General features: G+C 43.2%; 2 protein-coding genes across 6 annotated transcripts in view; one reads left to right on the top strand and one right to left on the bottom strand.

Moving 5' to 3' along the window:
* UBAP1 (ubiquitin associated protein 1) overlaps nt 1–1,047 on the bottom strand; it is a 33,125-nt gene extending 32,078 nt beyond the window's left edge. Inside the window, exon 1 of one of the 4 annotated variants that reach the window (XM_068176418.1) lies at nt 975–1,047. The gene's annotated coding sequence lies outside the window, so the exon portion shown is untranslated. Of the gene's footprint in view, nt 1–460; nt 479–549; nt 666–974 lie in introns of those variants that run through there. The other 3 variants (XM_068176420.1, XM_068176417.1, XM_068176419.1) reach the window with 3 other exon arrangements.
* A 2,772-nt stretch (nt 1,048–3,819) lies between these two features.
* On the top strand, nt 3,820–26,892 carry DCAF12 (DDB1 and CUL4 associated factor 12). 2 transcript variants are annotated; one of them, XM_068176759.1, is made up of 9 exons: nt 3,820–4,045; nt 4,872–5,126; nt 15,285–15,491; nt 16,732–16,792; nt 19,455–19,648; nt 20,733–20,798; nt 21,464–21,626; nt 25,378–25,562; nt 26,297–26,892. In XM_068176759.1, exons 1-9 carry the CDS (start codon nt 3,965–3,967, stop codon nt 26,453–26,455), a joined length of 1,371 nt encoding a protein of 456 aa, XP_068032860.1. In that variant the 5' UTR covers nt 3,820–3,964; the 3' UTR covers nt 26,456–26,892. The 2 variants fall into 2 exon arrangements, with proteins under 2 accessions (XP_068032860.1, XP_068032861.1); XM_068176760.1 differs by lacking the exon at nt 3,820–4,045 and adding an exon at nt 4,405–4,501.
* Nucleotides 26,893–27,376: the final 484 nt, after the last annotated feature.

Genomic DNA, 27,376 nt, shown 5'->3' with positions numbered 1-27,376 from the left:
TCACAAGCAGTGGAGGGACGATGAGCACCGCGATTTACACAGCACAAAAGGCAGAAATTAACAAGTTACCTGAAGGCAGACTCGACACACACCACACCGCCAAAGAAAATCAGATGTTTGTTTTGGCTCTTCACGGATTTAGTTACTGCGAGGAAGCACTTCCGAACATCACGGACACCAGCAGCTTACTCGGATTTCAACAACCACCGAGCAAACTCATCAAGGGCAAACTCATCGGGGTTACTAGGCAGAAAGACATTCCCTTAACTCCGGCGGTCCCGGAAACTGCTGGAAAGCAGGAGCCCGTGGGACAGGAGCGTCACCTCGCCTTGCTCCGCGAGTCCAGCCCAGGGCCGAGGGCCGGCCCCTCACAGCGGCTCCACCGAGCGGAAGCGGAGCGTCCCTGTCCCCGGAGAAGAAGAAGGGGCGCGGTCCGTCCGCAACTGCCCCCGCCCGGTACCTGCGGCCCCCGCGGCCCCACCCGTACCTGCGGGGCCCCAGCCTCGCTGCCCCACCCACTACCTGCGTCCCCCCAGTCTAGCCCGGTACCTGCGGCCCTCGGCCCCGCTGTCCCGCCGTCCCGCGGTCACCGCCCGTCGTCCCTACGGGCCCCGATCGGCGCCGCCGCACCCGGGCGAAGCCATTTTGTCTGGGCCCCACCGGCGGGATGGCGTCACGCGGTGGCGGACCAATCGGGAGCGGCACGTGGTGACGTCACAGCAACGGGTGGGGGCGGGGCCGGGGCGGGGAGTGTCCGTGTGTCCGTCCGTGTGTCCGTCCGTGTGTCCGTCCGTGTGTCCGTGTCCTCGTCCGTGTCCTCGTCCGTGTGTCCGTGTCCTCGTCCGTGTGCCCGTGTGCCGTCCCTGTCCGTGTCCGTGTGCCGTCCCTGTCCGTGTGCCCGTCCGTGTCGCCTGCGTTTGCCAGCCGCTGACGCTGTCCCTGTTCCATCCCCGCCCCTGTTCCATCCCCTTTCCAGCCGCTGTCCGTGCTGGATCCCTCACTCTGCCCTGTTCCATCGCTGCTCCAGCCCCCGTCCCTGTCTCTGCCCTTGTCCCTGCCCGTGCCTCTTCCATCCCCGCCCCTGTCCTGTCCCCTCCCTGTCCCTGTAGCTGCTCCTCGCCCTGTCCCTATCCCTTTACCTGCCCCTGTCCCATTCCCTGTGCCATCTCTGTCCCTGCCCTTGTCTCTGGCACTGTCCCTTTACCTGCTCCAGTCCCTGCTCTGTTCCCAGCTCCTGCCCTGCCCGGGAGCTCCTCCAGCGCCTCCTGCCCTTCTCCCGGCTGTGCATCGTGCAGGGGCTCCCCAGGGAGCTGGATGAAGGTGGTGGTGGGACCAGAGAGGCCATTTCATCCCGCACCCTTCAGCCCTTTCTCTCAGCAGCCACGGCCGCTTCGCCCTCCCGAGGGGCTCAGGGGACATTCCCGCTGGGTTTGCAGCCTTTTGAGCGGTACTTGTTCCGAAATGGAGGGGTTTTGTCCAGAATGGGTGTGGTGGTTGTGTATGTGAGGGTGGATATGGAGAGAGGAGTTAATCGTGGTAAATCATGACCGAAAATGGCCAAACTGGAATTACTGCTTGTAACCTCAGAGGAAACTGGAAAGCCTTGGAGGTGCTTTTATAGTTTCTTTTCCAGTTTGGCTTCTCACAGCACCCTTGTCTTTGGGGCTGGTTGGATGAAAACACAGAATAAAGGTCATAAAGCCAATGTTGTATCAGGAAAATGTGTACTGATTCCACGTGACTTGAGGCACCATCAGATATCAGGTGGTCAGAAGCTGGCTTTTTCTTAAAGCCAGTCTACATATCACATGTTTTCCTTGTTTCTTTTCTCAGGAATACCACTGGCAAGTAGTGGTTTCTGGCTTTGGATCATATGAAGCTTTGCCTCTGAAATCACAGAAAAAAAGCGTATGATCCATGCGGACATCAGAAAAAGCACTCGTCCTTCCACATGGATCTCAAAGGGGTGCAGTGAAATGCAAACACAGTGTTATCTCTTTAATTCCCCAGCAGTTAGTGATTTCCCAGGCGGAATGTGTGGGGAAATGTGGGAGATTCAGGACTCCAGGACAACTAAACAATATGATTAAGCAGAAGCTGTTTCTTGTTTACATTACACAAATATTTATAGATTCTACAAACTACTAAGTACACACTTCTTGATTGGTGCCTTTGTGTCGTTCACTCGTTATCTGCCTGCGCTTCTCAGTCTGTGTGATTGGTTGCAGTCCAGGTGTTTCACAGTCCTTTGTTATCTAGTTTTTGCGGTCTTGGTATTGGGTTTCTCAGCCTCTTCTTTGGTAACTCGGCGCAGTTTATGTTTCAGTAGCCTTGATGAATTCCTGAGGCTTTGATAACGAACTTAGAAGCAGGCTGGCTGGTGCACACTATGGCCTAGCCCTTTCAAGTACATTGCAACAGGAAAACGACTGGGGGTAAAATTAGAGAAACTGGAGAAAACCGGGGAGCTGCATTCACATTCTAACAGAAGTTATAACAGTACAGAAAACCGGGCGAAGCGCAGTTACGACTCCCTGGATGGGATGTGGTCAGCATGCCCAACTTCCCCCACACAATCCATGCTAAAGGGGACTGAAGGGAGGGGTGGAGCGGAGTGGACACACCAGGGCCAGGCTCTGTTGAAATCCTGGCAAGAGGGGGAACTCAGTGGTGCAGATAAACTGTGTAGCAGCTGAAAAACAAGGGGGAAAAGGAGGTGCCTTGCTGCTGAACCAGCTACTGTGGAGAGATCACAAATGCCCACCTCCATCCCAGAGGCCACTGACATTACCCACCTCCAAGGTACAACCACCCCATGCTGGACATGGTGCATGACTAGAGTTACTCTAGTAAAAATAGAGTGACTAGTGCAAAAATAGTATAAAAGTAAGTTAAAAATGGGGAGAAATTAGAGAAGGTTCCACTGTAACTTCTGGGATCAACTGACTGATCAGGCTGAACCTGTCAGAGCTGTACTCTGTGTATGGTGACTGTTTATCTCGATTGCTCTGAATACATTTATGCAGCCAGATCCTATCACCAGCAATCTTTGCACCTTAACCTGTCACAGTTTTCTATTACATTAGTAAAATATTATTGTTCTGTAAACTGTCCTTCAAGAGCATTAACAGTGGGTAAAATACTTGAGTGTGCAGCCCTAGGAAAGGGTCTCTCCAATGCTTTTGGTGTGCATTCCTGGATCTTCCCTGGGGTGCCAAGAGACCAGCTAAAGGTGTAGAAACCTTCAAAGGGGTTTTTGTGTTTCCATGTGACCCTGAAGAGTCAGCTGAACCACCTTCTGATCCAGTGAAGAGCTGGACATTAGGAAGAATTGAGCTGCTCAGGGAGGTGGAGGAGTGATCTAAAGGAGATCTTTAGGGAAAGACTGGACATGGCACTCAGTGCCGTGGTCTGGTTGGCAGGGCGGTGTTCACTCATAGGATGGACTGGGTGAGCTTGGAGGTCTTTTCCAACCTAATTGATTCTCTGATTCTGTTCCCATAGTTGGACCCTGACAGACTGGTCGGGGACAAGTGTCTCGGCTTTCCCGGGGCGCTGACAGTCTGATCAAACACGAAGGGTTCGGGAAAATCTCCGTTTCCTGGGAGGGATTCCCGAACCCCCACCTTGTACTGAGTGCGCCCCGCCGCTAGGCGGCGCCACACACTCACCACGCCGGCTCCGCTGCCATGGCAACGGCAGAGGGGGCGCGGCCAGCTTGCGGCTGGTTGCTAGGCAACGGGGCACCTGGGCGGGGCGGAACAGCCGCCGCAAAGCTGCGATTCGACTGTCGTAAAAAGAGAAAAAAACCCGAAACCCCGTGGTGTTGTAAAATGCCGTGAGGCGCGGCCTGCGGGGCCTGAGGGACAGAGCCTGGGCCCGGTCCCGCTCCATATGCCCGGAACCGCCCCGTCCCGCTCCATGTGGGGCCGCCCCTCGTCCACATCCTCCTCATCCTTCTACTATGGCCCGGAAAACAGTTAGCAGGAAGCGGAAAGCGGCGGCGGCTGCCGCCGCGGGGACCGGGGGACTCCAGGGGGAGCAGGTAAGGGATGAGGTGGGGAAGGGGGAGAAGCGCTTGTTCCCGGTGGTGGGAAGGGAGAGAAGCGCTGGTTCCCGGGGCGCGGCGGCCGTGCTGGTGCCCGGGAGGAAGGGGGTGACCCTGTCCGGGGGATGAGGAAGGAAGGTGTCCTGGGGGGTTGGGGATCCTGAGGAGGGGCAGCCCCGGTCCCGGTGGTAGCCAGGAATGAGGAGCCCCCGGTCTCGGTGTCAACTGGGGAGGCACAGCCCCGGTCCTGGTGTCACCCCGAGAGGGGCAGCGCCCAAGTGCCGGGGTCACCGGCGAGGAGGAGGCCCTGGTCCCAGGGTCAGTCCCCCGCTTTCTGCCCGCGGCCCGGCGCTCGCGGTGCTCCCCCGGGTTCGGCCATTGTCCGCCCCTCGCTGCCGCGCAGCGGTGATGGCCGGACGGCTCTGGCCCGGCCGGAGGAGGCCGAGCGCCGCGGTCGGTGTCGGGGAGCCACCTGGGTGTCACCCCTACGCCTGCCGAGCTGAGGGCGAGGGCTGTCTGCGCTGCCCCGCTCCCGTTCCAAGCGCTTCGCTTCTTCCCGTGAGCATTTGGCGTACCAGCGGTGCCGAACCGCCACGGACTGTCGTTATATTATCGCCGTGTAACTCCTTTAGCAGATATTTTTGTTTAATTTCACGCTGCTAAAGGCTCTGTCAGCATTCCCGAGTTAATTTCCGTGCGCGGTGTTCCATGGGTGGTTTTAAAGGCTTCAGGGTTTTGCCGGGAATATCGCTGAATTTGGAAGGCTGGTGTATTAAAGTTTGCTTTAGTTGCTTTATCCAGTGCCTAACTTTATTATCCACAGTACGGGTGGGATCACTCTGTTCACAAAAGGAAAAGGCTCCCGCCGGTGAAAAGGTCTCTAGTATACTACGTGAAAGGGAGAGAGGTCCGGATGCAGAGCGAGTCCAGCTACCACCGCTTGTTGCATGGATACGCAGCCCAGCAGCTTCCCAGCCTCCTGAAAGAGAGGGAATTTCACCTCGGAACGCTCAATAAAGTGTTTGCCTCCCAGTGGCTAAATCACCGACAAGTGGTGTGCGGGACAAAATGCAACACGGTGAGTGCCACCTCTCGCTGTTTCCCTGTCCTCTGTTAACTATTCCACTTCCACCCTCAAATGATGCTTATGGTAATCAAAGTGTGTGGATGGCCGGGGAAAACATTAGGAATTAGGAGTGGAGTCAAAATCACGGTCAATTAACTTTGAATGAAAGCAGTGCTTAAGGACGATCTGTTCTCATCTGAACGTGAGGCACCTCAAGAAGCATCTTACAGAGCGATTTACACCTGGTTTCAGGATGAAGAGCACCAGTGGGATTGGATCTTCCCTTTTGTCCTGCAGATGAGAAGCTAATGGACAGATATTAGCGGCTCTAATGTTGGCTGTCAGTGCTTGGCCAAACTTGCTGCTGAAGTTCTTTTTTCTGTTAAGCTCAGTCTTACATAGTTTGGTTTTACATATGGTTCTGTGCTGATGGCTTTTAAGAGTTGTTCTAAAACTGTGGTTAAACTCTAGATATTTGTCAGAGCATCCAGAAATGTTCTGACCTTAAAAAAAAAGATTTTCAGATCTTCAGTGTTGCTTGTTGACTTTATAATTCTTCACTCTAAGACTGTCTCCAGTGTTTGAATAGCTTCTCTGGTTTATATATCTTTACATGCTTCTACTAAAACTGAGAGCTCCTCAGGTTCTTGAAGTGATGCTTTGAAACATTTCAGGGGAATATTAAAATGGTGTCCTGTGGGATTAGTAAATGGAGACGATTATATTTCATAGGTAATATTCACCACCAGAGTTAGTAGCCCAAGTTCATTGACTGAAGTTTCAATGTCATGCAAGGAGTTGTGATTGAATTAGTGCAAAATCCTAAATTGCATGTTAGTTGGTGCCACATGTGGAGGGAAGGGAATCAAGGGTTAGAAGGAATGAATGCACAGATGTAGCAGCTCTTAAATCTCAGAGTGTATCAGTTGCTGCAATTGCTTCTTTGCCTCAAGATCTTTCTGTGCCAAAGCCATGCTTAGTGGTCTGACCATCAAGGGTCAGTGGGCTGTTTTTTTCCATTTCTGATGAAACATTCTGAGATGTTCTATTATTATTCACAGTTGCACAGAGGGAGGCTTTTATGCAGTAGCTCTTAAGAAGCAGGGCCTAACTGTATAAACAAAGCAATCTTTTAACAGCAGTAAGCTCAAAATAGAATCTCTCTGCCTACTTTCTCCACATATGTTCATCTCCTCAGCCAGTCAGCAGCCAGCACTGGTTGTGGTTGTAGAGATACTTATGGGAGACAAACTCCTGCTGAAACACAAGCTCCCAAAAATCTTGCTTACTCTAGTGAGATGACTGTGTGTTTTGAAGAGCTGCAACGATTTTGCTGTGTTCTGTAACTTCTGTAGCTCGGGCGCGTTTGCAGCGAAGATAAATGGGCAAGTGAGTGTTAGTGCAACCTTGCAGAAAATTGTTTGGAACCAAACAATCATGAAGCTGAAGAGGGATTCACTAGCATTGTTGTTCCCTTTGCACATGCTGCAGCCAAGGGTGTTTGTCCACAGCCAGACTTAATGTTAGAGACAGACCTCTGTCATTGAGCAAAATGGAGTGATTGCAAAAGAAGTCCCTGCAGCATTGTGAAAGATCATATATGAATTATGACTGCTTTATTAGCTGTACCTTGTTTGCTTTGTGCTCACATTTGAACAAGTAAAGCATTAAACTCTACACTCTAATTATGAGATTTTTCTCTCTCATCTCCTGAGTGAGTGACCTATTAAAGAAAAATGCCTTTGCTGATTCTCATATGCTGAAGTTGTGGTGTTCCAGTTGGGAGTAAATCAAAAACACCTTGGTTGACTTCAATGAGATTTGCTGCACTGGAGTTGCACTTAATTAAAATTAATTCAGGAGAAAAATATAAACTCTAGCAGTTATTTTAATCAGGGCTTGACTGTGGCACTGAGTGCTTTAAGCATTTAATTTATAAATTACCCTTCACTGTTCAGTGCCAGGAGGATTCACTGTTCTTAATGACAAAACAAAATACACTCTTGTCATAGAGAAGGAAGTTTGGGTTTAGTCACTTGGCAGTACTAGTTACTGTAAAAACACTGAAGAGAATATGGAGTTATCTGTCAATGACTGTTTTTTTTTTGATGAAGATTATAATTTGTTCAATTATGTGGAGTAACTTTTTACCCTTAAAACTATTCCAGGATGTGAAATTACTTTATTCTCCAGGGGATTATGGTGCTCATAGTTGAGCAGCTGTAAATCAAATTTTTCAGATATTTGTGTTGTGTAAAGGTACGTGCTTTTTCTGGTAGATTTAGAATTATGGGAACTATTACAAGTATTCAAGCACCTAAAATTTCAAATGAAATCACCCAGACTTTTCACCTGGGCTTTGCAGAGCCGGGATTCCTGTTAGCAAGAATTTCCTAGACCTTGCATGCAATGGGCTCTTTAATGTTTTTCCAATTCAAATGAATAAGCAGGGAACTTCTAAGGGGTGCAGACGTTTAAGGTGTGTTCTGAAAGGTATTTAAATTACCAAAGACTGATGCTATGAAGATACAAAGAAGAAACTGTCTCAGAAGATATGGTCTGTAATCTGCAGTCTTCTGTTCAGGCTTCATAGAGAAACTCATGAGATTTAGGTTGGAGATAGGTTTATGGCAGACAAAAATATAGAACACAAGGTTCCTGTGTTTTGGTTTTTTTTTTTTTTTCCTCTTTACTATTTCAGGAAATCATGAAGAATAAAGTAGCGTCTAAACAGTAGTTTCAGTAATAATTTTTCAGCTTCTTTTCCTCTGTTAGTTAAGTGTACATGTTCAAGATATGATCTTTTCGCTAATTGCAGAGTTAAACATGAAAAACTATAAGAGCTGTAAATCATTCCCTAAATACAAGAAGCTAATTAGTTTCGGTTTCTTGAGACTATATTTGCTTGGAATCTAGTTTGGTTTTTTTCCTTTTTCCAGGCAAGCCCTATAGATGTGTTATATATACATTATAATAAATACATTATATATACATTATACATACATATATACACATATTATTATATATACATTATATATATAGATGTATTTGTGTTTAAACTTTCTTTCCGAATGCTCTCTTCATTTCTCAGGCAGCTTTTCCAAGGCATGCATGGGTTGGTTTCTGAATCCTGACTGAAACCTTTTCTCTCTTCAGCAGATTGCTGTGTTGCCTTAGCTGCCCTGCTGTAAATCACCAGCTCTCATATCCTATTAGAGACTTTAAACTTGTTTCAAGAGATCCTATGTCTGTTTGTGTGTCTCATACAATTACAGCCCGGTCTTGTAGTCCTGGGATTGTGGTGAGAGTACAATGGGAAGTTCCTCCTGTGTGAATATGAACTGTCTATGAGGAAAATTATTTCCCCTTGCTTTGCAAGTTAATGTGTCTTCTGGTTTTGCATATGTGAGGAAGCATTGAGATGACAGCTCATTTCTGATCACATGTAGGAAATGAGAAGTCTCCTCCAGTTTGTAGCTCTACTCAAAGTCCAGTGAACAGTGACTGAAACTCGATGTAAATAAACCTCTGATGCCTGTAGTTGATATCTCCATTCACAGATCTTTCAGTGGCTTGTGACCAAATAGCCAGGTGTTGGTTTCTTGTCTCAAGAGTATTTGCTTTTCTGTCAACTGCATGTGATCAACTACTGCAGACTCGTGACTGTCTGGTAGTTTCTGTTCCAGGTATGGTGTGAGTTGTAATGATGCCCTTTAGCAGACAATGTCTGTCACTTCTCCATGCTTTGCCATCTGTCAGCATGTATTAACTGTCTCCCAGCCCCCTGAAATTAAACACGGAGGGCCAAATGCAAATAAAAAATTATAAATGTGATTTTGGCGCTGCACAAATGCAGTAACATCAAAGCCTGTGACCATTAGCTGGTAGTGCTTCAGAGTTTCACAGAAAAGTGGAGTGCCTGATTTCAGGGCCTTGTCTTTGAAAATGTGAATTCAAAGTCAACCAACTTGCTGGCTGCTTTTACCTCTCCTCACTTCTCAGGTGGTTTCTTTATATTGTGGATTGTTTCGCTTTGGACCCTTTCAAGAAGGATTGTGAGGCCATTACACACTTGAGTTGCCTCTACTGCATAACCTGTTAGTAAGTTTTGTGCTAAGATTAGTGCATGTGAGCGTGGTTGATGTAGTTACCATTCCCTGTGATGTTAGAAAAGTCGTAGCAGGTAGATGAAGTCCCAGGTGACTGGAAAAGGGAAACCATTGTATCTGTCTTGAGAAGTGGTAGAAAGAAGGACTCCAGGAACTACTGATCTGTCAGCCTCCCCTCTGCCTGGGAAGATCATGGGATCTAGTTTCCTCCTAGAAACTCTGCTAAGGCACATGCAGGACAGGGAGGTGAACAGAGGCAACCAGCATGGCTTCACCAAGGGTAAGTCCAACCAGAGGCTTTCTGTGATGCAGTGACAGCAGGAGTGGACAAGGAAAGGGTTACAGATGTCATTTATCTGGACTTTTGTACAGTCTTTAACACAGTCCCCTGCAACATCCTTCTGTCTAAATTGGAGGGAGATGGAGTTGATGGATGGACTGTTGGGTGGTGAGGCATTGCTTGGATACATCCAGAGAGTTGGTTGGATAATCACATCCAGAGAGTAGTGGTCAATGTCTCAAGAGTCCCAGTGGACATCAGTGACAAGTCGAGTCCTTCACGGATCCGTACTGGGACCAGTGTTCTTTAATGTCTTCATTAATGGCATAGATAGAGGGATCCAGTGCACTCAGCAGGTTTGATGACAGCACCAAGCTGAGTGGTGCTTTGGCACACCTGAACAATGGGATGCCATCCAGAGACAAGCCTGGGGAGTGGGTCCATGTGAACATCATAAAGCTCAAGGCCAAGTGCTGCTGCTGCACCAGGGTCAGGGCAGCCCCCAGTACCAGCACAGGCTGGGCATGACCAGACCCAGAGCAGCCCTGCCCAGAAGGGTTTGGGGTGCTGTGGGTGAGAGGCTGCACATGGCCCGGCCATGGCACTCACAGCCCAGAGAGCCAAACGTGTCCTGGCTGCATCCAGAGCCCCGTGGGCAGCAGGGCAGGGAGGGGATTCTGCCCCTCTGCTCTGCTCTGCTGAGACCCACCTGGAGCACTGCATCCAGCCCTGGGCTCCCAGCACGGGAGGGACAGGGACCTGCTGGAGCCAGCACAGAGAGGAGGCTACTGAGATGGTTGGAGGGCTGGAGCACCTCTCCTACAAGGAAAGGCTGAGAGAGTTTTGGTTGTTTAGCTTGGAGGAGACGAGGCTCTGAGAAGACCTTATCAAGTCCTTCCGGTACCCAAAGGGAACTTATAAAAAAGATGGGGACAGATGAATTGAACAGGGCTTGTAGTGACTGGAGAAGAGGTAATGATTTTCAGTTAAAAGAGTCACCTTGATACAAGGAAGATTCTTAAGCTTTACCATCAGGGTAGTGACACACCAGCATGGGTTGCCCACACAGCTGCTGAGTGCTCAATCCATGGAAACATTCAAGGACAGGTTGGTCAGAATTCTGAGCAACCTGGTCTAGCTGATGTCCTTGCTTGCTGCTGGGCACTCTGACAAGACAAATTTTTTAAGGGTTCCTTGTAACCCAAACCATTCTATGCTTCTTTGTTTCCATCTTCAGCAGAAAGGAGATATACGATGCCAGTTTGATAGTTTAAAGTGTCCATGTTTCTTTGAGGCTTGGCATATGTTAGTAAATCTGTATTGCTACAGAAAAAAGAACCTGATACCAAGTGTTTTATGAACAGAAAAGAAAGATATTTATGATCTGAACAAAAGTCAAGGCTGATAACTTGGAAAAATCAATCACTGCTACTCAGATGTGACCAGAAATAGCACTGATGTAATAGCACAATAAGGATTGTCTTCTTTTGTTGTTTTGTTAGCAAAAAACATGTTTGAAGGAGAACAAGTAAAATTTTTCTGGCTCGGCTGTGGGTGAGATCTTTTTGTGACCAGCCTTAGTTAGTCTGGAGTCATGCTGTTGCAAAAGTGGATGTTCCCACCTGCTCATTTTGGCTAGCACTGATGTGCATGTGGCTAGGGAGTCATCTGCTGCTTTGTGTGCAGACAGGTTTTCTTGTAGGGTTAGTTTCACCAATGCAGATACAGTTGACCTTGCAGCTACTTGAGCACTAGTTATTGTCACTAGTTGTTGTAGGGTGATGAGACTATTTAGGTGGATGGTGAGGAGGAGGCATAACTATATCTTTAGATTCTCAAAAGATAAGCCAGTTGTGGAACTTGAACACGATTGATTCTCTCTTAGTGACTATTTTTAGAAGGGCAGTGTACTTAGGTTTGGTTTCTTTCAAAAGTTACTATGAATGACAAGAATGTGCCCATGATTTCTGAGAGCACCGTGTGAAGAGCTGATGCACAGAGCATGTTGTGAGCTCTTGCATGAAGAATGAGCAGTCTCTTTCATGCATGTTATTTGTGCCTTTTAGATCTCCATCCATCCTGCTTGTGTAGTAAAAACAGGATGGCACCCTTTATTTTTGTTTTGATTGATTTGTACAATCAACTAAAAGATAGGGTAGGACTGCCTGTTCATCTACTGTTTTTTGTGCAGGGGCAGCAGCTGAAGACATGATTCTGTGCTGCCTTGAAATGGCATTTCATAGACCTCTTTTTTAATCTTGCTGTTTAAAGTGAATGCTTTCAGTTGAAGATACATGGGAAGGAAATTTAGCTCTACTGGATTGTTAGCTTTCTGAGTATTTCTTCCCTCTAAATTATTGTGTCCTGAAAGGCAGGCCAAAAAATGAAAAAACCTTCTAAACCATTCTGCTCTCAGTATTGCATATAAGAATATGGTGGGATTTGCAATTCATACTATCATCTTTGGATACTCTATTCCCTTCCACAGTCTTTACTTTTGGAAAGCTGATTAATGAACTTCCCTCATCAGTGAAGGGTGGTAGTTTCTTGATTGACTTGATCATAAGCAGGTTGGACAGCCAAGAGGACAGCCATATGGTAATCTCAGGGAAGCTGTTTGCCAAAATGACTTCTCAGCACTTCTGCAGGCCAAAAGAAAAATAAGTGTACAGCTATCAATCTCTGCAAATGTGCAAAGATCATGAAGCTTTATGGCTATGTCAGCTGTAGTACCTAACCATGCTTGTCTGCCTTCATCCTTGAGTGATAGCACTGTTGCAAGCTGTACATCTAAACTACTTTAAAAAAAAAGAGAGGAAATGGATTTCTCTCTTCCATGTCATCCAGCCTGTTTCCTTGTTAGAGCACAGTTGTCTGGCAGAGAGCATGGTAGCTGAGTCTGCTGTGTTTCTCACAGATTGTGTGGTCCTTGCACTTCTGCCAGATGGCTGAAGCAATCCAGATTTGGTAAATCCTGGATGTTAAGTTGTTTGGCATACTAAAGACTGACATGTATATGTTTTACTAGAAGGAAGAACTGAATTTTGTGCAAAGCTTAAAATCAAGAGACAAATACACCACAATTCAGTATTTGGAGGCTGGTGGAGTTTTTTATGTCCAGCAAAAACATTGTTGAATGGGTTTTCCTCTTTATATAATGAGTAGCCAGGAAAAAAATTCTTATTTCTGTTTGAGATAACAGAGAAAATTACTGTATGGTTCAGTTATCAGGACTTCGCCAAGACTCTTAATGTCTACACTGCTTTGAAGTTGTTTGCAGATGTACTTATTTCAACAGTTGAAAATATTTTGTATTTTATTTACTCTGGTGTCTTTAAAACTCCTGAAATAGTATTGAAATTTTCTGCACTCTTAGCTGAGTTCTTCTCTTGTTTCTTAACATTTCTTGCTTTTTGGCTTTAAAAGTGTCTATCACCTGTGGCTTATATTGGCTTCTGTGTGCTAGATTTATAGGGATGATTTCTGAGCAGCCAGAGGTGCAGCTTTGAAGTGTGAGCTTTCGCTTCCTGTAATGCCCCAGGTGATGTAAGAATCTGTGTGCAGGCAGTGGTTGCTTATTTTACTCAAGGGAGGTGATGGTTGTTTTTAAACTACTCAGAGGCCAAGTTCCTTACCAAGCAAGAGAAGTTACTGCTCTGACCTTTACAACCAAAACAACATAGCCAGTCCCTTTTATGTGCAAAGTTTAAGTTCTTTATCTTTTCGGTCCTATTAGTTTAGGTAAAAGTACTTTGCATTAGAGTAAGTTTTTATTGACCAACGCGGGTGTATGATGAGGATGTCAGACTAGAGAATGCAAAGGGGTTTTAATTTCAGTCCTCCTACCAGATGACTTGCACTTCCTAGTGTGAATCTGTTACAGCTGAAGCACAATTCTTCTGAGTCCATGAACATCCTTAGGTGTGGGTGTGTTTTCCTAATTAGTACTCCTGGTGTCAACATTAGGACCTGCAGCTGACACCTGCAAGCTTTAATCCTAACTACAAAACTGTTAATTTTGTTTAGGGTTTTGGTTTTTTTCAGTAGTTAAAGGAGGATAGGGGAGAGAACTGCGCATTTCTGCTGGAAAGAAATACTGGGGGTGAAGGGGGATATGCGCTTACATGGGCAGGACAAGGGATGATGAAAGGAGAGGAAATGACTGATCCTGATTCTTCAGTGCAGGTGTTAATTTTCAGGTGGTTAGAGTAGAGAGACTGCTGTGTGCATTGTGTTATTACCAGCTGTCTTGGGCAGTGAAGGCTTTATAAGGCTTGGGAGGAGTGAGGAATGCCTCCCTTCTACTCAGCTACACCTCAGTTGTTGCCATACACCACACGTGTGTGCAAAATAAAAAAGTAAACATGAAAATGCAGTCTCTGTAGGAATAATCTGTGCAAGACTGCTGCCTACAATCAGTTGCAGGGTGAAGATGATACATAATTCTAGACACAACACACAAACAGCAATGAGTGGATTTCATCTTTTCTGTAGAATGTGTGTAACATACCAGACTTTATCAGGTTTTGATAGGATGTTAATACTCTGCTAGATCAGTACATCAAGTAATAGATATGCTGCTAAATTATCTTAATGTATTTTTCCTATGCTTTTATTAAAAGAACAGATCTACCCTCCAAAAGCAGCTTGTATGTATAACTTCTCTCTAAGTGCCTCTAGATTTTCTTCTAGTCTTCTAGAAATGTCTGACAAAGGATTTCAGAACAATTTCCTTTAGGTGTGTATTTTTAAAATTGTATTGAGGGTTTTTGTTACAGTTATCATCTTTGGTTCGCTTCCAGAAGTTTTGAGACAACATTCTTGGTTATAGAAGGAACAGACTAAAGATAATGTAGAATTTATGGCTATGAATTCTAGATCACTTGCCTTAGTGCTAAATCAGCCTCAGATCCTCCGTTTCCTTGCTTCACTCATGTTCCCTCACAGGGTTTTGTCTCCTCTTTTAGACCTATTTGACTGTCAGTGCAGCTGCCCTCTGAGCACTATCTGTGAAGTGACCCGGCCCATGAGCCTCCCAAATGAAAGTGCATTTTGGCAGGCAATGTAAACCTTTGTTCTGGTTTAAACTGTAACCCCGTGGTGGTATATGTCTGAACTGACATAACGCTGGGCATAATGTCTGTTTGAAGAGTTGCAAGACTTTATAATAGAGTTTTCTGACATTGTGTTGGTGACATATTGCTGTAATTTCTTGTCTTTTTGTGGGACGAGGTATATCGCTAAATATCTTTCTTTCAGATGTTTGCACTATAGTTACTATTCTCTGTTTATCACCAGAAAGTAAATTCCAGTTGTATAAACTGTCTGCCAAAGCCAAAACTTCATGGTAAGTGTGTTACCTGGGAGGGGGGAGAATCGTGTTAAGCTCCATGGGGCTTAATAGCTCTTTTGAGGTGCGTTTTCTTTCTCACTGTGGTAGGTAGAAATTGAAAAACAATACTGTTTTGTCGTACTGAACAGGGAAGAGAGTTTTCTATTCAAGGGCTTTTTATTCAAGTGGGAAACCTCCTACGACAGATTTCTCTCTTCTCCCTTCCATTACTGTGAAAATGAAATGGAAAGATTGATATAAAGCCACTGTAATTTTTACTTAACCTGTTTTAAGAAGGAATTTATACGTTTTTCAGCAATCTTTGAAGCATTTGTGGATTTCAACTCAAAAAGAATGTCAGTTTAAAATAGGGAGGATATTTGACCATCTTATTTTTCTTTTCTGTTTGATGATGGCTTACATGTCTGTTTTTTTTTTTTTTTCCCTAGTTATTTGTAGTAGATGTCCAGACTGGTCAAATTACCAAGATTCCTATCCTGAAGGATCGTGAACCTGGCATGGTGAACCAGCAGGGATGTGGCATTCATGCCATTGAGATCAACCCCTCAAGGACCCTCCTGGCCACAGGTGGAGACAACCCCAACAGTCTTGCAATTTATCGTCTGCCTACACTTGATCCTGTCTGTGTGGGAGATGTAAGTGGGAGTATCTGGGGAAAGTTTATCCTCACTAAAAAAGTTACTACTTCGAAGTGTGTTTGATCAGAGCAAGGTTAATATTTAGGAGCCTTGTAAGGAAGTAAAGTTCTGAAAACATTTCTGATTGAGTTGTCATTTCTATTATGGTATTTTAAGTATAATTGAGTACTCAAACATGTGAGTGGATTTTCGGGGCTTTGGGTCAGATTTTTTCCTCATCTTCCTTCAGGTCTACTTTAGCTTACTTTTCAGCACCAAAAATGTAACAAAATCCTAAGTATTGTAGTCTAATTGTGGTGATGAGCTCTGAAACTATTTATGGTGAAAAATCTCTTTTGAGAAATTAAAACTATGTTGCAAGTTGTTAAAATTTTCTCCTTATCCTAGTGCAGTTTCTGGATGTATTATTCCAGAGGCGGAACTTGGTTTTGAAGATTAATTCTAACCTCATGGCTTGTGGCAATTTGATACAAACTGGTACTGGTTTTATTTCTGAAACATCCTGAGGCCTTTTTAAAATGGCCAGTCTTTAAAAAAACAGCCTGGAGAATATAGTGGTGTCCTGTGAGCACTTCTCTCTCATTTCTCCTTTTTATTCAGAACTTCATGTAGACGTTACTTCATGTAGACCTCTGCAACAGCAGAGGTCAGGTCATAGTTTCTGCAGCAGCAGATAACCCGCTGCAGCAAAATTTGACTGAAGATTTGCATGACTTGCTCTTCATTTGTGTGACTTTTTTAGCTTTATTAACAAAACTAGAGTCTTGTGCTCCATTTTTTTCCCTCCATAGGTTTCTCACACGCAAAAGAAAAGAGTCTTGAAACATTAATCTGTAGGTCATGTATTGTAAACTTAAGATTTTAGTTACTTTTTATAGTAGGATATGTGTTGGAAGAAAAAAACTATAACAAATAGATACTTTACGGAAGAATGTTGCTTTCAGAACGGAAAATGTGAGAATTCGGGAAAATCTTAGATTTGAGATTAATTTTTCCTTGGTCAGAGGCCTGTTTTTCCAACACCTGTTTTTTCTTTATTAATTGTACTTCAAAATTAGATAAGTTAAAATTACTGCTAGGTACTTGAACTGTTCCAGCTTGATACTGGCGTCTTACCTGTATGCTTTTAATGTAGATCTGTCCTTTTGAGCTTGTACTAAAAATAGAAGAATACATGTCTGCTTTGAGACTGCCTTCGAGTATAATGGCACAGAAAAATCTGTCTTTCTTCTTTTAGGATGGACACAAGGACTGGATATTTTCAATTGCGTGGATCAGTGATACTATGGCTGTTTCTGGTAAAGTCATATTTTTTCTCTTGAGGTTTTTTTGTTTGCTTGTTTTTTAAGCTTTCCTTCTCTCTGAATGTTAAAATGATATGCAACATTTGATAAGTGTTAGGAAAGCTCCTCTGTCCGGGCATTTGAAACCACTTGGAGCTACCTAGGCTATTTAAAAACTTCCTGGACTTAGTATGGTGCTTCATTTTATTTTGTTGTTGGGCCTTAGTCTAGATCTGATTTTCCTAGTATTAGAATATTACTGTGTTTCTAGTTAGGGGATGTTTGAACACAATGAGTTACAGGAAAAGGTTCCACATAAGAGGAGTAATTTCAAAAGGGGTGTTGGTTATTGGTTAATAATTTCAGAACACTTGAGATCAATATCAGTTTCCTGAAGTAAAAGTGTAATTAATGAGAATTCAGATTGTTTCATCAAGCTCTCAGTACAGTTGTGTGTGTATATGTATATATGCACTTACACTATGGCAGTCTATACAGAAGACTGTAATAGAGAAACTCAGTTAATGACTTTTTGTTGACTAGTTGGATAATCAGTGTAACTTCATGAAGAATTACTTAGGTAAAGGCAAAAATAGTAATGTCTTGTTGCATTAATTTAGCAGTTTACTGCCTTTCTGTGCTGAGAGGGTGTACTGTTCTGTACTCAGAGTTGTCAAAATGCAGGTGAGAGAAAATCATAACAGTCTTATGTAAAAGTCACATATTTGAATTGTTGGTTTAGTTTAGTAGGATTTTTCCTCCAAACCCGACAAGCTAATCCTGGAATTTTATTTTTGAATTTAATATAAAACTTGATCCTTGCAAGTCTCTACCCCAAATATGTACAGAAACTCCCTCACATTCAATCTAGTAAGCTTGAAGAGAACAGCACAAATTATTACAGATGTCCAGGGGAAAGATAAGGGCCTTATAGACAGCACAGTATGTGAGATAGAACTGTGTCGACTCGGTATTTTCTAAAGGTCAGGGGTGGATGTGTGAGTAGAAGTGTTCTCTACTGCCATATTCTCTACTTTGGTGCTTATAGCAGACAGGATGTAGGTTCTAGTTTCCACACCTCAGACACCAGGGAAAACTTGTTGAAAGCAATTAGCAAGACTGATTGCTAAACTGAATTCTTTAGAACTCACTGAGGCCCCTAATTAAGAGTGAAAAAAGACAACTAACTACTGACATGGTTTTAATTTTAGAGATTTCAGTTACACCTGTATCTGAAAGTGTCAAGCAGAAATACTTGAACTCCAGACATTGACGATATAGCGTGTATTTTTATGGCAAAAGCTTCAGATGAGATGAATAGTTCCCAGGATGGCATGAGCTTAGGGTAGCAAATGATACTCTGCTTGGCTTCAGGACTAACCAGTTGAGCAACATACATGGACTTTTTCCCCTGCCAGAGCTATTAAAAGGGACAGCTTCCTCCGAAAGTATGTCAGGATGTTTAGAAATTTTACTGCTGAGTATTCAGCCTCTGTAACAAACAAGATTAGCTGCAATTAAAACCAATGGCATGTAATGAAGTGGCAGGATGTTGTGCTGCTGAATGCAAGTGCCATTAGGATTCTCCCTTTTGTATTTTTCTCTAGTAGGTGATAGTGGCAGATGCCTGAATCCATCTGTGAGGGGGCAAAGCCACCTCTGCTGTACTGGACCACTCCTATTGGTGTGGCAAAAACAAGATGTTTTGCTTTACTCTCTTTGCAGTTTCTCCCCTATGTGATAGCAAAGATGATAAATTTAATAGCCTTATATAGATATATAGCTTTTCTGGCATCTTCATTGTGAATTTTTTGGACAGAACTTTCACTTTATGTAGAGAAGAAATTGAAGTACCTGTCAAATCTGTCAGAGCTGACTTAGATGGAAGTGAGTTGCCTGAACGCCAGAAGGGATGTGTGTAAAGTCTTGGATTAATCTGTATTGATTGATGAACCAGAGGCATTCAGCTTTCTTCATCCAGTGTTCTTAACATTAGTGATACATATTTTAGATTAATGTCTTCAAATTCAGTAGAAAAATAAAATGAGTTCTTGTCTGTTTAACCTAAGTTACATTCTTTAAGAAGGAAGTGTCACAGGTTTTAGCGAAATAATTTTTCTGATAGATTTCATCCAAAGTGGCACAACTATGATTAGAAATAGATGTTTCTGTTCAGCTCACAAAGTACTGTGTACTCAGCCATAAGCATACTGACAGAAATCAAGTAAACCCAAATGGGCATAAACCCAGCTGAGGCTTTTGTGGAGATATTTTGCATTGGTTTAACAGACTCTTTTACCAAGGCTGAGAGTGACAGGCTCAGGCTGAACCTATAGTGTTCAGTTGCTTCTGAGTTCATTCTGTGCATGAAATGATGATAATTGTTGCACAGGGTTGTGGGTTTGGATGCATCCTAATTTGTTTGAAAACATATGGGATGGTCTAGCTGCTTGGAAATCATATGGAGAGTTGGCAGTGAGTTCATAATATTCTGAACTTTACAGCTCAGTAAAATCATCTTTTTGTTAATAATAATATATGGGCACTAACAGCATGTTCTGTTAGATTAAACTAAAAGTATCCTTTTTTTTTCAAACCCTATTGATTAATCCTCTTTTTTGAAAAGCAAGTTCTGTATATGTGGAATGGACTACTCATGTATGGACTATTTGATCAGGTTCCCGGGATGGTTCGATGGGTCTCTGGGAAGTCACAGAGGATGTGTTATCCAAAAGTGATGCCAGGCATAATCTCTCTCAAGTTCCTGTCTATGCCCACATAACACACAGTGCTCTGAAGGATATTCCTAAGGAGAACACCAATCCTGACAATTGCAAAGTCCGAGCATTGGCTTTCAACAATAAGAACAAGGTCAGTAAGATAAGCAAGACAGTTGGGAAGTCCTAAAACTGTCCCTGTGAATTAGAAAAACTAAAAAGTAAGCTAAATAGAATATACCAGGGAAACAAGTTAATATATTTTTCTCTGATTATTTTGCATCCTTGTCTTCTGAGGCAGTGGTTTTAATTTACTACATCTGCTTCTGCCACAAGTGAATGGAGGAGCCTAGAAGGAAAAAAAAACCAATCCCAGACATTTTAGAAGGTGCATAGTTTTCCCATGGGTTTGATTTTAGATTTGCATCTTAAGCAATATTTACAAGAAGCCGATAAAGCAGCAACACATCTCTTGTACCTTGAATCCCATTTTTGAGTGCTCTTCCCGCTTTCCTTCATGTTCTGTGAAGACCAGCTAACATTTAACAGTTCCTGTGTCAATGGCTGAATCCTTTCTGGGTTGCTCAGCAAATGAGGTGACTGACTCACAGGGCAGGCACTAGCACTTGCTTTGGGGTTATTTTGTTGGTATTTGACAAACAGTAAATGTCAATCTCCCCCATCCTGATCTCCTGTTATTACTAGTGGGGTGTAGCAATTCATCCTTCACCACTTTTTTTCCCCCCCACCCTCAAAGAACAGAAGAGGTCTGAAGCAAAGGTGGGTGTGCTGTTGGAAGCACAGTGATCTTGTAGGCTTTATTTTTCACAATAGCTGTTAGTTACTCCTCCCTGATGGTAACTTCATGTAACTTTTTCAGTAGAGTAGTGCCTGAAACTTGCTTCAGGTTTAGAATCAGTGTGGGACCTGCTGAAGAGAATTGTCAACTCTAGATTGTACTGTCTCATAATTCATTATTTTTTTGCCTAGTAAGATTTACAGTTCTGAAAGTTATTGTTATTTACTCTTTTGTTAATTTAGATTCTACTTGACACCTGAAGTACTGTATAGCATTCTATGAAGATCAGTATAAAATGAAAATTATCTTGATAGAGTCTTTACAGGATTATGGATGAGTTCAATCCAGACTGTGCAGCCTGCCTAGAATAGAGTGTGAGTTTGTAAGGATATCTATAATACAGATACTAACACTTTTCTTTTTATTTTCCTTCTAATAGGAATTGGGAGCTGTGTCCCTGGATGGGTATTTTCATCTTTGGAAAGCAGAGCACACGCTATCAAAGGTGCTTTTCTGTTTGTTGTAGTTAAACGTCAAAAACTGGAAGCAGTTAAGGCTGTTCACTATTCTTCATTTTCTTCAAATATTTGAAGAGCAGCAGTGTTTGTAAAATACTTAAAAGTTCTGTGTAAAATAAAATGTCCTGAAATTTGGAGCTTGAAGAGGAGAGAAGCTCTACGCTCCCCTTAATTGAGCAAACAGGAAGCATTCTTAACTTTCTGCTAGTTTCGGGTTAGCTGAAGTGAACTGTTGTGTGGAGTATGGTGGATACTTGACTAGTAGAATTCATAAAGGAAGTATTTAAGTGTAATGGCAAATCACACCCAGACTTTGGCAAATCACACCCAGACTTGCCTATGCTAGTGAATATGATAGTTTTTCTCAGCTGAGAGCTGATGTTGCTGTGCATCTGCTAAAGAAATAGCAGCAGCTTAGAAGGTTCTAAAACAATTCATTAAAATGTCCATTTTAATTGGCTTTGACCTTTATTGTCTCCATTTGCTTCAGATAAGGCACCCCAATGCTTTCAGTTTTTTTCCTTCTTATTTTTCACTTGCATTTTGTGTTCTATTTCCCTGCAACTTCCTAGAACGTAGCTTACAAAATTGTTTTGTTAACACCTTCGTCTTTCCTTGTAACAGATTGATTTTTATTTTTTTCTGTTTCCAGTTACTTTCCACAAAGTTGCCATACTGCAGGGAGAACGTGTGTTTGGCATATGGTCAGGAGTGGTCAGTGTATGCAGTAGGATCACAGGCACATGTCTCCTTTCTGGATCCAAGGCAGCCCTCTCACAATGTTAAATCCGTCTGTTCCAAAGAACGAGGCAGTGGTAAGAAACCTGTCAAAGGTGCTTCAAATGGTTTGCTTGCAGAAGTAGCTGTTAAAACTGTAGTAAGTCAAGCTTCTAATGAACAGGAAGGGCTTTTCTAGTGATTGGCTAAATAATTAGCAGTGTATGTATAGATCTGGTTTTTTGACAGTATACCTGGAGCAACCAACAAACCAAATGTGACCAGCTCTGAAATCTAATGAAGGGCAACATCACTGCCATTAGAAGCAACTCAATTGTAAACCATCCAAATGTTACTGTACTTTTAAAAGTGTGCATTTTACTGCTGTGTATTTTTTACTGGGTCTTGTTCTATTTTTTATCATCTCAAAGCAAATGTGGTCTTTTTACCACTATTCATACTGTTCTTGCATTCTTCTCTATGAATTAGAAAAAAGGCATGTTGTCTGCTCTGTGCTACCTTATTGGGAGTATGTGCTGTGAGGGAAAGCTTGCTTTGTAATTTTAAAGCTATGACTGAGACTCCTGCTTTTCTACATGATTTGAGTGCTTTTTCCTTTTCTCATGTGGATGCAGTATGTCCAGTTGAACCTTATATCAGGGCCAGGCCTGAGGGCTTGCAGACTGCATGGTCCCATAGAGTGCTCTCCATATCCTTTACTATCAGGCATGAGAAGGCGCAGTGAGTGCCACATCAATCCCAGACCAGTAAGTTGCAGTCCTTACTCAGCTCATCTCTGGGCTTCCATCTCTTTATCAGGCAGATTACCAGAAGAGGACATTTGTCGGCAAAGATAGGAAAGTTTTATTTATGCAGTTACTGAGCAATGGTGTCTAGATCAGTGTCAGAGTCTGCTGCTTTCAGATCTGGGAGAAATGTGTATAATGTCAGGAGAAGTCAGCTGAACTTCTTACCAGCAAGACTGCTTGTCCTCACTTGCTGTTAGTGAGGATTCTGTCCAGGTCCTGACCCAGACACTGCAGTATGGTGCCAGTGGTGGCTGGTGGCTGAAACCTGCCTCAAGTATGTGATTTTTCTGTATTGGGGGATAATATGTGTAGGGAGTATTTCAAGGGGTTTCTCCAGTTCATGTCTGGAGAAAGCCTTTATTCAGGGCTGTTTTCTCTCCTGCTGAGTAGATGCATCTTTTTATTTGGCTGGTGGTGGAGGCATATAAATAACAGTAATTCCCAAGATACTGAGTGTTTCCATTTTATATTGATCTCCCTGGGACTTGGAGTGGTGTAGCACCTCTAAAAAACAGGGTCTTTATTTTTCTGTGAACTAAAAATCTGATTTCACGTGCTTTGCAGTGGTACCTGAATGTGCTTTAAGTTTCCAAGTGCACCTGCTGAATGTGGTAAATCCACATTAAATTCAGTTCACTCAAGTTGTGCACAAAGGCAGGTCACAGAAAAGTGGTGGCTCAGTAAGGCTGGACTTGGGGCTGGCTTTCCTCTGCTGTAACCCTGTTTACACAGGAAGGCAGTGAATGATTTTTAGTACATCTTTTAAGTGGTGCTTTTCTTAGCAGCTGTAAAGGGAAACGCACGCCTTGGACAGTAGTTCTTGATCCACAGAAGCAATTGCTCTCTGCATGAATGGCCTGTAGAGCTGTGTTGTGTGCCCTTCTCTTCATGTCCTGAAGGCAGCAGACAGAGCTTGTATGGCATAGACTCTCTGACTTCTTGTGTAGGGCATGCCACAACATCTTCATTTCCTTCTGGGATCTGTAGACCATTCCTGCAACATGGGAGTGAGGCTTACCTAAATAATCTAGGTCCACAGGTGGTAGAGGGCTGGGAGTATATCTTACTGTGATAGGTTCTAGGCATAGACTGTACTTTTAGCTTGACGGGAATCATTAATCTGAGGTACTTCAGCCCCTTAGGAGACAATTTGAAATGCTGTTTTTGAAAGCCTGTTCTAAATATCCTTCTTAGTAGTGGGTACATCATGGATTTCTTCAGTTAATTTCTTTAGTTAGAGAAAGATCCACAGTTGTTCTGCATTTTATCGCTTTTTATTAATACATTTAATTGAAAAGTATATACCATCTGCCTTGATACTCCATCACCTGTTTGTGTGAAGTAAGTGTTCTCCTGGGTGGCTTGTCAAGAGCACTTCTGGGAGCAAAAATAAGAGGAGATCCACTCTTGTGCCTTTCTCCTCTTAGCCAAGTGACTGCTCTTGCTGACTGCAGAGGGCTTAAGGCTTTCTGTGTGTCCTTGCCAGAGCCAGATCCGTGTGTTGGGGCTGGGGGCAAGGTCTTCTGCTGTCTTAAGTGCATTTGTAGCTCTCTGAATTAAAATGGAGACTCTCATATGAATCTCGTAATCTACTTCAGTAGAGAGACAGTGGGTTCCCATCCATTAAGGCCTCAGCCAAGACTTCAACCCATATCTGGAGCAGGACAATGTGGCTTTGCCTTATTCTAAGCGTGTATCACGAATGCTGGTGCTGTGGATGTCACATCAAGTGGCAGAGGCAGAAGGATGAGGACATGTTTCTTGTTAGGACTTTATACAGAGGGGAAAAGGAAACTCCGTGATTGCATCCGCAGTTCCCGATTGTCTGCTGTCAACGTGCGCTGCTGGGAATATTCCAAGATGATACAAGTTCTGTGACATTCAGCCCTGCTTGGTGTGGTGACAACACTTGGCATGTGAATGTAGCTGGCATAACTCACGTATTTCCTCTCCTGTTTGAATGCTTGTTTAGGCTGTAATTCAGTGGTATTTTAAAGAGGGCCTAAAAAATCCTAGGGTTTATAACCTGGCATCCTGTCAGGAAGGAAGGAGGAGTATAGATGTGGTGGAGTTTAACCTGCATGGAAGAGTTGTTTGCAGTAGAGTGGTTACACAGAACAGTATTTGCACAATAAATGGAGATGAGATGGCAGGATGTTTTGCAGATTGCAAATTCTTACATTCAGAATCTCTCCAAGACTAGTTCCAAGGGATCCTTGATTAGCTGAGACTTCAAATTTAGATTTTGTGAGAACAAAATTTACACTCTTGTTTAATGTAATGGGATAACTGAATTGTGCTAACATGTTTAGTTTGAACTGTACCTTCCCATGTACTGGTGGAACATGGTGTTGTTTAGATGGCAGGAGTCCTGTTCTGTTTTCTTTCCTGGCTAAAGTGATAAAAATGCCAGCTACTAAAAATCAGGTGTGCTTGTTTGAGAATATTTGAGTGCAGACAGATCAGGCTCATTAATAGTTCTTAAGCTATCTTAGCAGCAAAGTGAATCTTAGCAGCAAAGTGACTTGTGATTATTATGGTTACACTTGCTTACACCTAGCCTGTTGATCAGCACAATGCACTTGGTGGCAGCTGGGACTTTCTTTTCTCAGATGGTCATTTACTGCAGGTTGGCAGGTAGTTAGGGTGTGAGCTCATGGAGGAAAACAGCACGATGTTCTTCCCTCTGTCTGCTGCCATGTACTCGCTCTTGGTGTGTTAACTTAAAGGCTTTTGCAGACAGAGCAAAGGTACTCTGGACCCTAATTGGCTTATCTGGCAGACCGAGGGCTGCTGAGGATGAAGCTTCTTACTACATACCACTGGTGTAGCTGATGGTCTCAAGGAGTAGGGCAGTCATGTACGCAATCAAAGCTGCTGTTTCAATAGCATCAGTGGGATTTGTCTGCACTGCTCTGTAGCAGTGGGAAAACTTGTGTGTCTTGGAGAATACTAGTAGGTAATATTAGACATGAAGTAACAGCACTGCAGAGCCAAAGCATCCCTGTTCCTTACTGCACTGTCCTCCTCTGTTTGACAGGTATCCGCTCGGTGAGCTTCTATGAACATATCATCACTGTGGGGACAGGGCAAGGGTCCTTGTTATTTTATGATATCAGAGCCCAAAGGTTCCTGGAAGAAAAGCCCCCCCGTGCCTGCTATGGACAGAAGCAGAAATTAGGAGGAAGTGAAATTTTGAAGTTGACAACCGGGAAAGGCTGGCTGGTAAGTAGTTTGTAGCTGTGATGGAGGTGGGAGGAAGTAGGCCCATTATATAGGAGAGGCATAGAGCCAATTCTTTTTGGACCTGTTGTGTGAAATGGGTCTCAGTCAAACAGTATTCATGTAACCAATAACTAATAATGAATAGCAAGAAGTGCTGCTACAAAAGCTTTATGAAAGGGTACTGAAGGTTATTTGCTTGAGTGTAAGACATAGTGATTACAGTTCTTATGCACTCATTCATAAATAAACTAGATTTTATATCTTTACATTTTCAAATGTAATCTAACTTGTAGTTTTCAGAACCTCAAACAGAGAATAAATTGTCTTTCTTTAAAGCCATGGTAATCTAATGTGGTACTTGAAGCAAGAGAGTTTTAATTTAATTTTGTGCAGTTTTAGAAACTGTGGTTTCCTGAGGTAATGCCATGGCAGGCACTTGAGTTTGGTTTTCTGTATGTTGTCATAAAGCAGTTAATGGCTTTGTTTAACTTAGCTCTATTACCTTTTGCTGTATCAGTGCAATGTCCCCTCACCTCCCCATTCCAATGCTTGACCTAAGTGTTCTCAGAAAAAGGTTCAGGACAACTCAGGTATCTTTTAGTTGACATTTATGAAGCTTCAGGATTGTTAAGAGAAGATACCCATTTTAGGCTCTGGAAGCTACCTAATGCATTTGTGAAACAGGGTTTTGGGTTTGTTTGGCAACAATAACAATCTAAACTTTCCTTTAACAGAACCATGATGAAACTTGGAGGAATTATTTTTCTGACATAAATTACTTCCCAAATGCTGTTTACACCCACTGCTACGACTCGTCTGGAACGAAACTGTTTGTGGCAGGAGGCCCTCTTCCATCAGGACTTCATGGGAATTATGCTGGTCTCTGGAGCTAATGATAACTCTTCATTCTGATGCTGGTCTTTACACAGATTTCCACTTTTCTTTTTCTTTTTTTAACAACAAAATTGTGTGATGCCATTGATTCCTGATTTAAACACAAGTTATTTTTGGCAGAATTTTCTGTTGGTCTCCAACAGTTTTATACATCTTTTTGAACTAGTTTTTTGCTTTAACTTCCTTGATCCTTTATATGGAGGGGTTTTGAAGTCCTTTTTTATTGTATTTACTCCAAATGACTCTTCCCCCCATTTAGGCTGGCTTGGCCATGTGTCCCCTCCTCTACTTTGCTGTGAGGTAGGATTTCTTTCTTACAGAGTGGTTGCTCCTGAGCTTTCTGTGAAAGTCTTGGGGCTGCATGTGTGCAGGTACTTTGTTGTCAGTTACATTACCTGGAGTGAGGACTACTTGTAATTAAAAACTATTAAAAATATTTATAAGAGATAAGCTACTACTTTATCTGCAGAGCCTGGCCCTGGCCTGGGTTGATCGTATTTTTTAAAAGTACAAGTCTAATGACACTGTTTTTACATAGAGGGATATGGTAATTTTAAGCTGTACTTGCTGTAGCCCAGGCATGGATTCCTTAGGGGTATTGCCCATCAGATCCAAAGTGCAGGAGTTTCTAAAAGTGCATTTGTGTTCAAATGGTAGTTTCCAGCAGTGCTAGGAGCAAAAATTGGTCTGTTTCTTTACTGTCCGTCCCAGGTATCATCTTGCACAACTGGAGTTTGTATAGACTGTTCTGCAGTGTGGCTGTTGCAGGGTGACATTACATTGAGGGCTGCAGAGATGCTGAGAGGAAATGGGGGCTAGTTATTCAAAGTGAACTAAATCTATCTGTTCTCCAGATGAAATATGGTTTCTGAGTATGCTGTTAGGGTAGCTTAGAAGCTCTTCATAAACTGCCTAAAACC

The sequence above is a fragment of the Anomalospiza imberbis genome, chromosome Z, assembly GCF_031753505.1.
Source record: "Anomalospiza imberbis isolate Cuckoo-Finch-1a 21T00152 chromosome Z, ASM3175350v1, whole genome shotgun sequence".
Classification (NCBI taxonomy): domain Eukaryota; kingdom Metazoa; phylum Chordata; class Aves; order Passeriformes; family Viduidae; genus Anomalospiza; species Anomalospiza imberbis.
This window is presented reverse-complemented; position numbering and strand designations above follow the sequence as displayed.

Excerpts from the sequence above, each read along its gene's own strand:
- DCAF12 (XM_068176759.1), top strand. The coding sequence starts at position 3,965 with ATGGCCCGGAAAACAGTTAGCAGGAAGCGGAAAGCGGCGGCGGCTGCC. Across the intron at positions 5,127-15,284 it reads GCGGGACAAAATGCAACACG|TTATTTGTAGTAGATGTCCA; the intron begins GTGAGTGCCACC and ends TTTTTTCCCTAG. Across the intron at positions 21,627-25,377 it reads TTCCAAAGAACGAGGCAGTG|GTATCCGCTCGGTGAGCTTC; the intron begins GTAAGAAACCTG and ends TCTGTTTGACAG.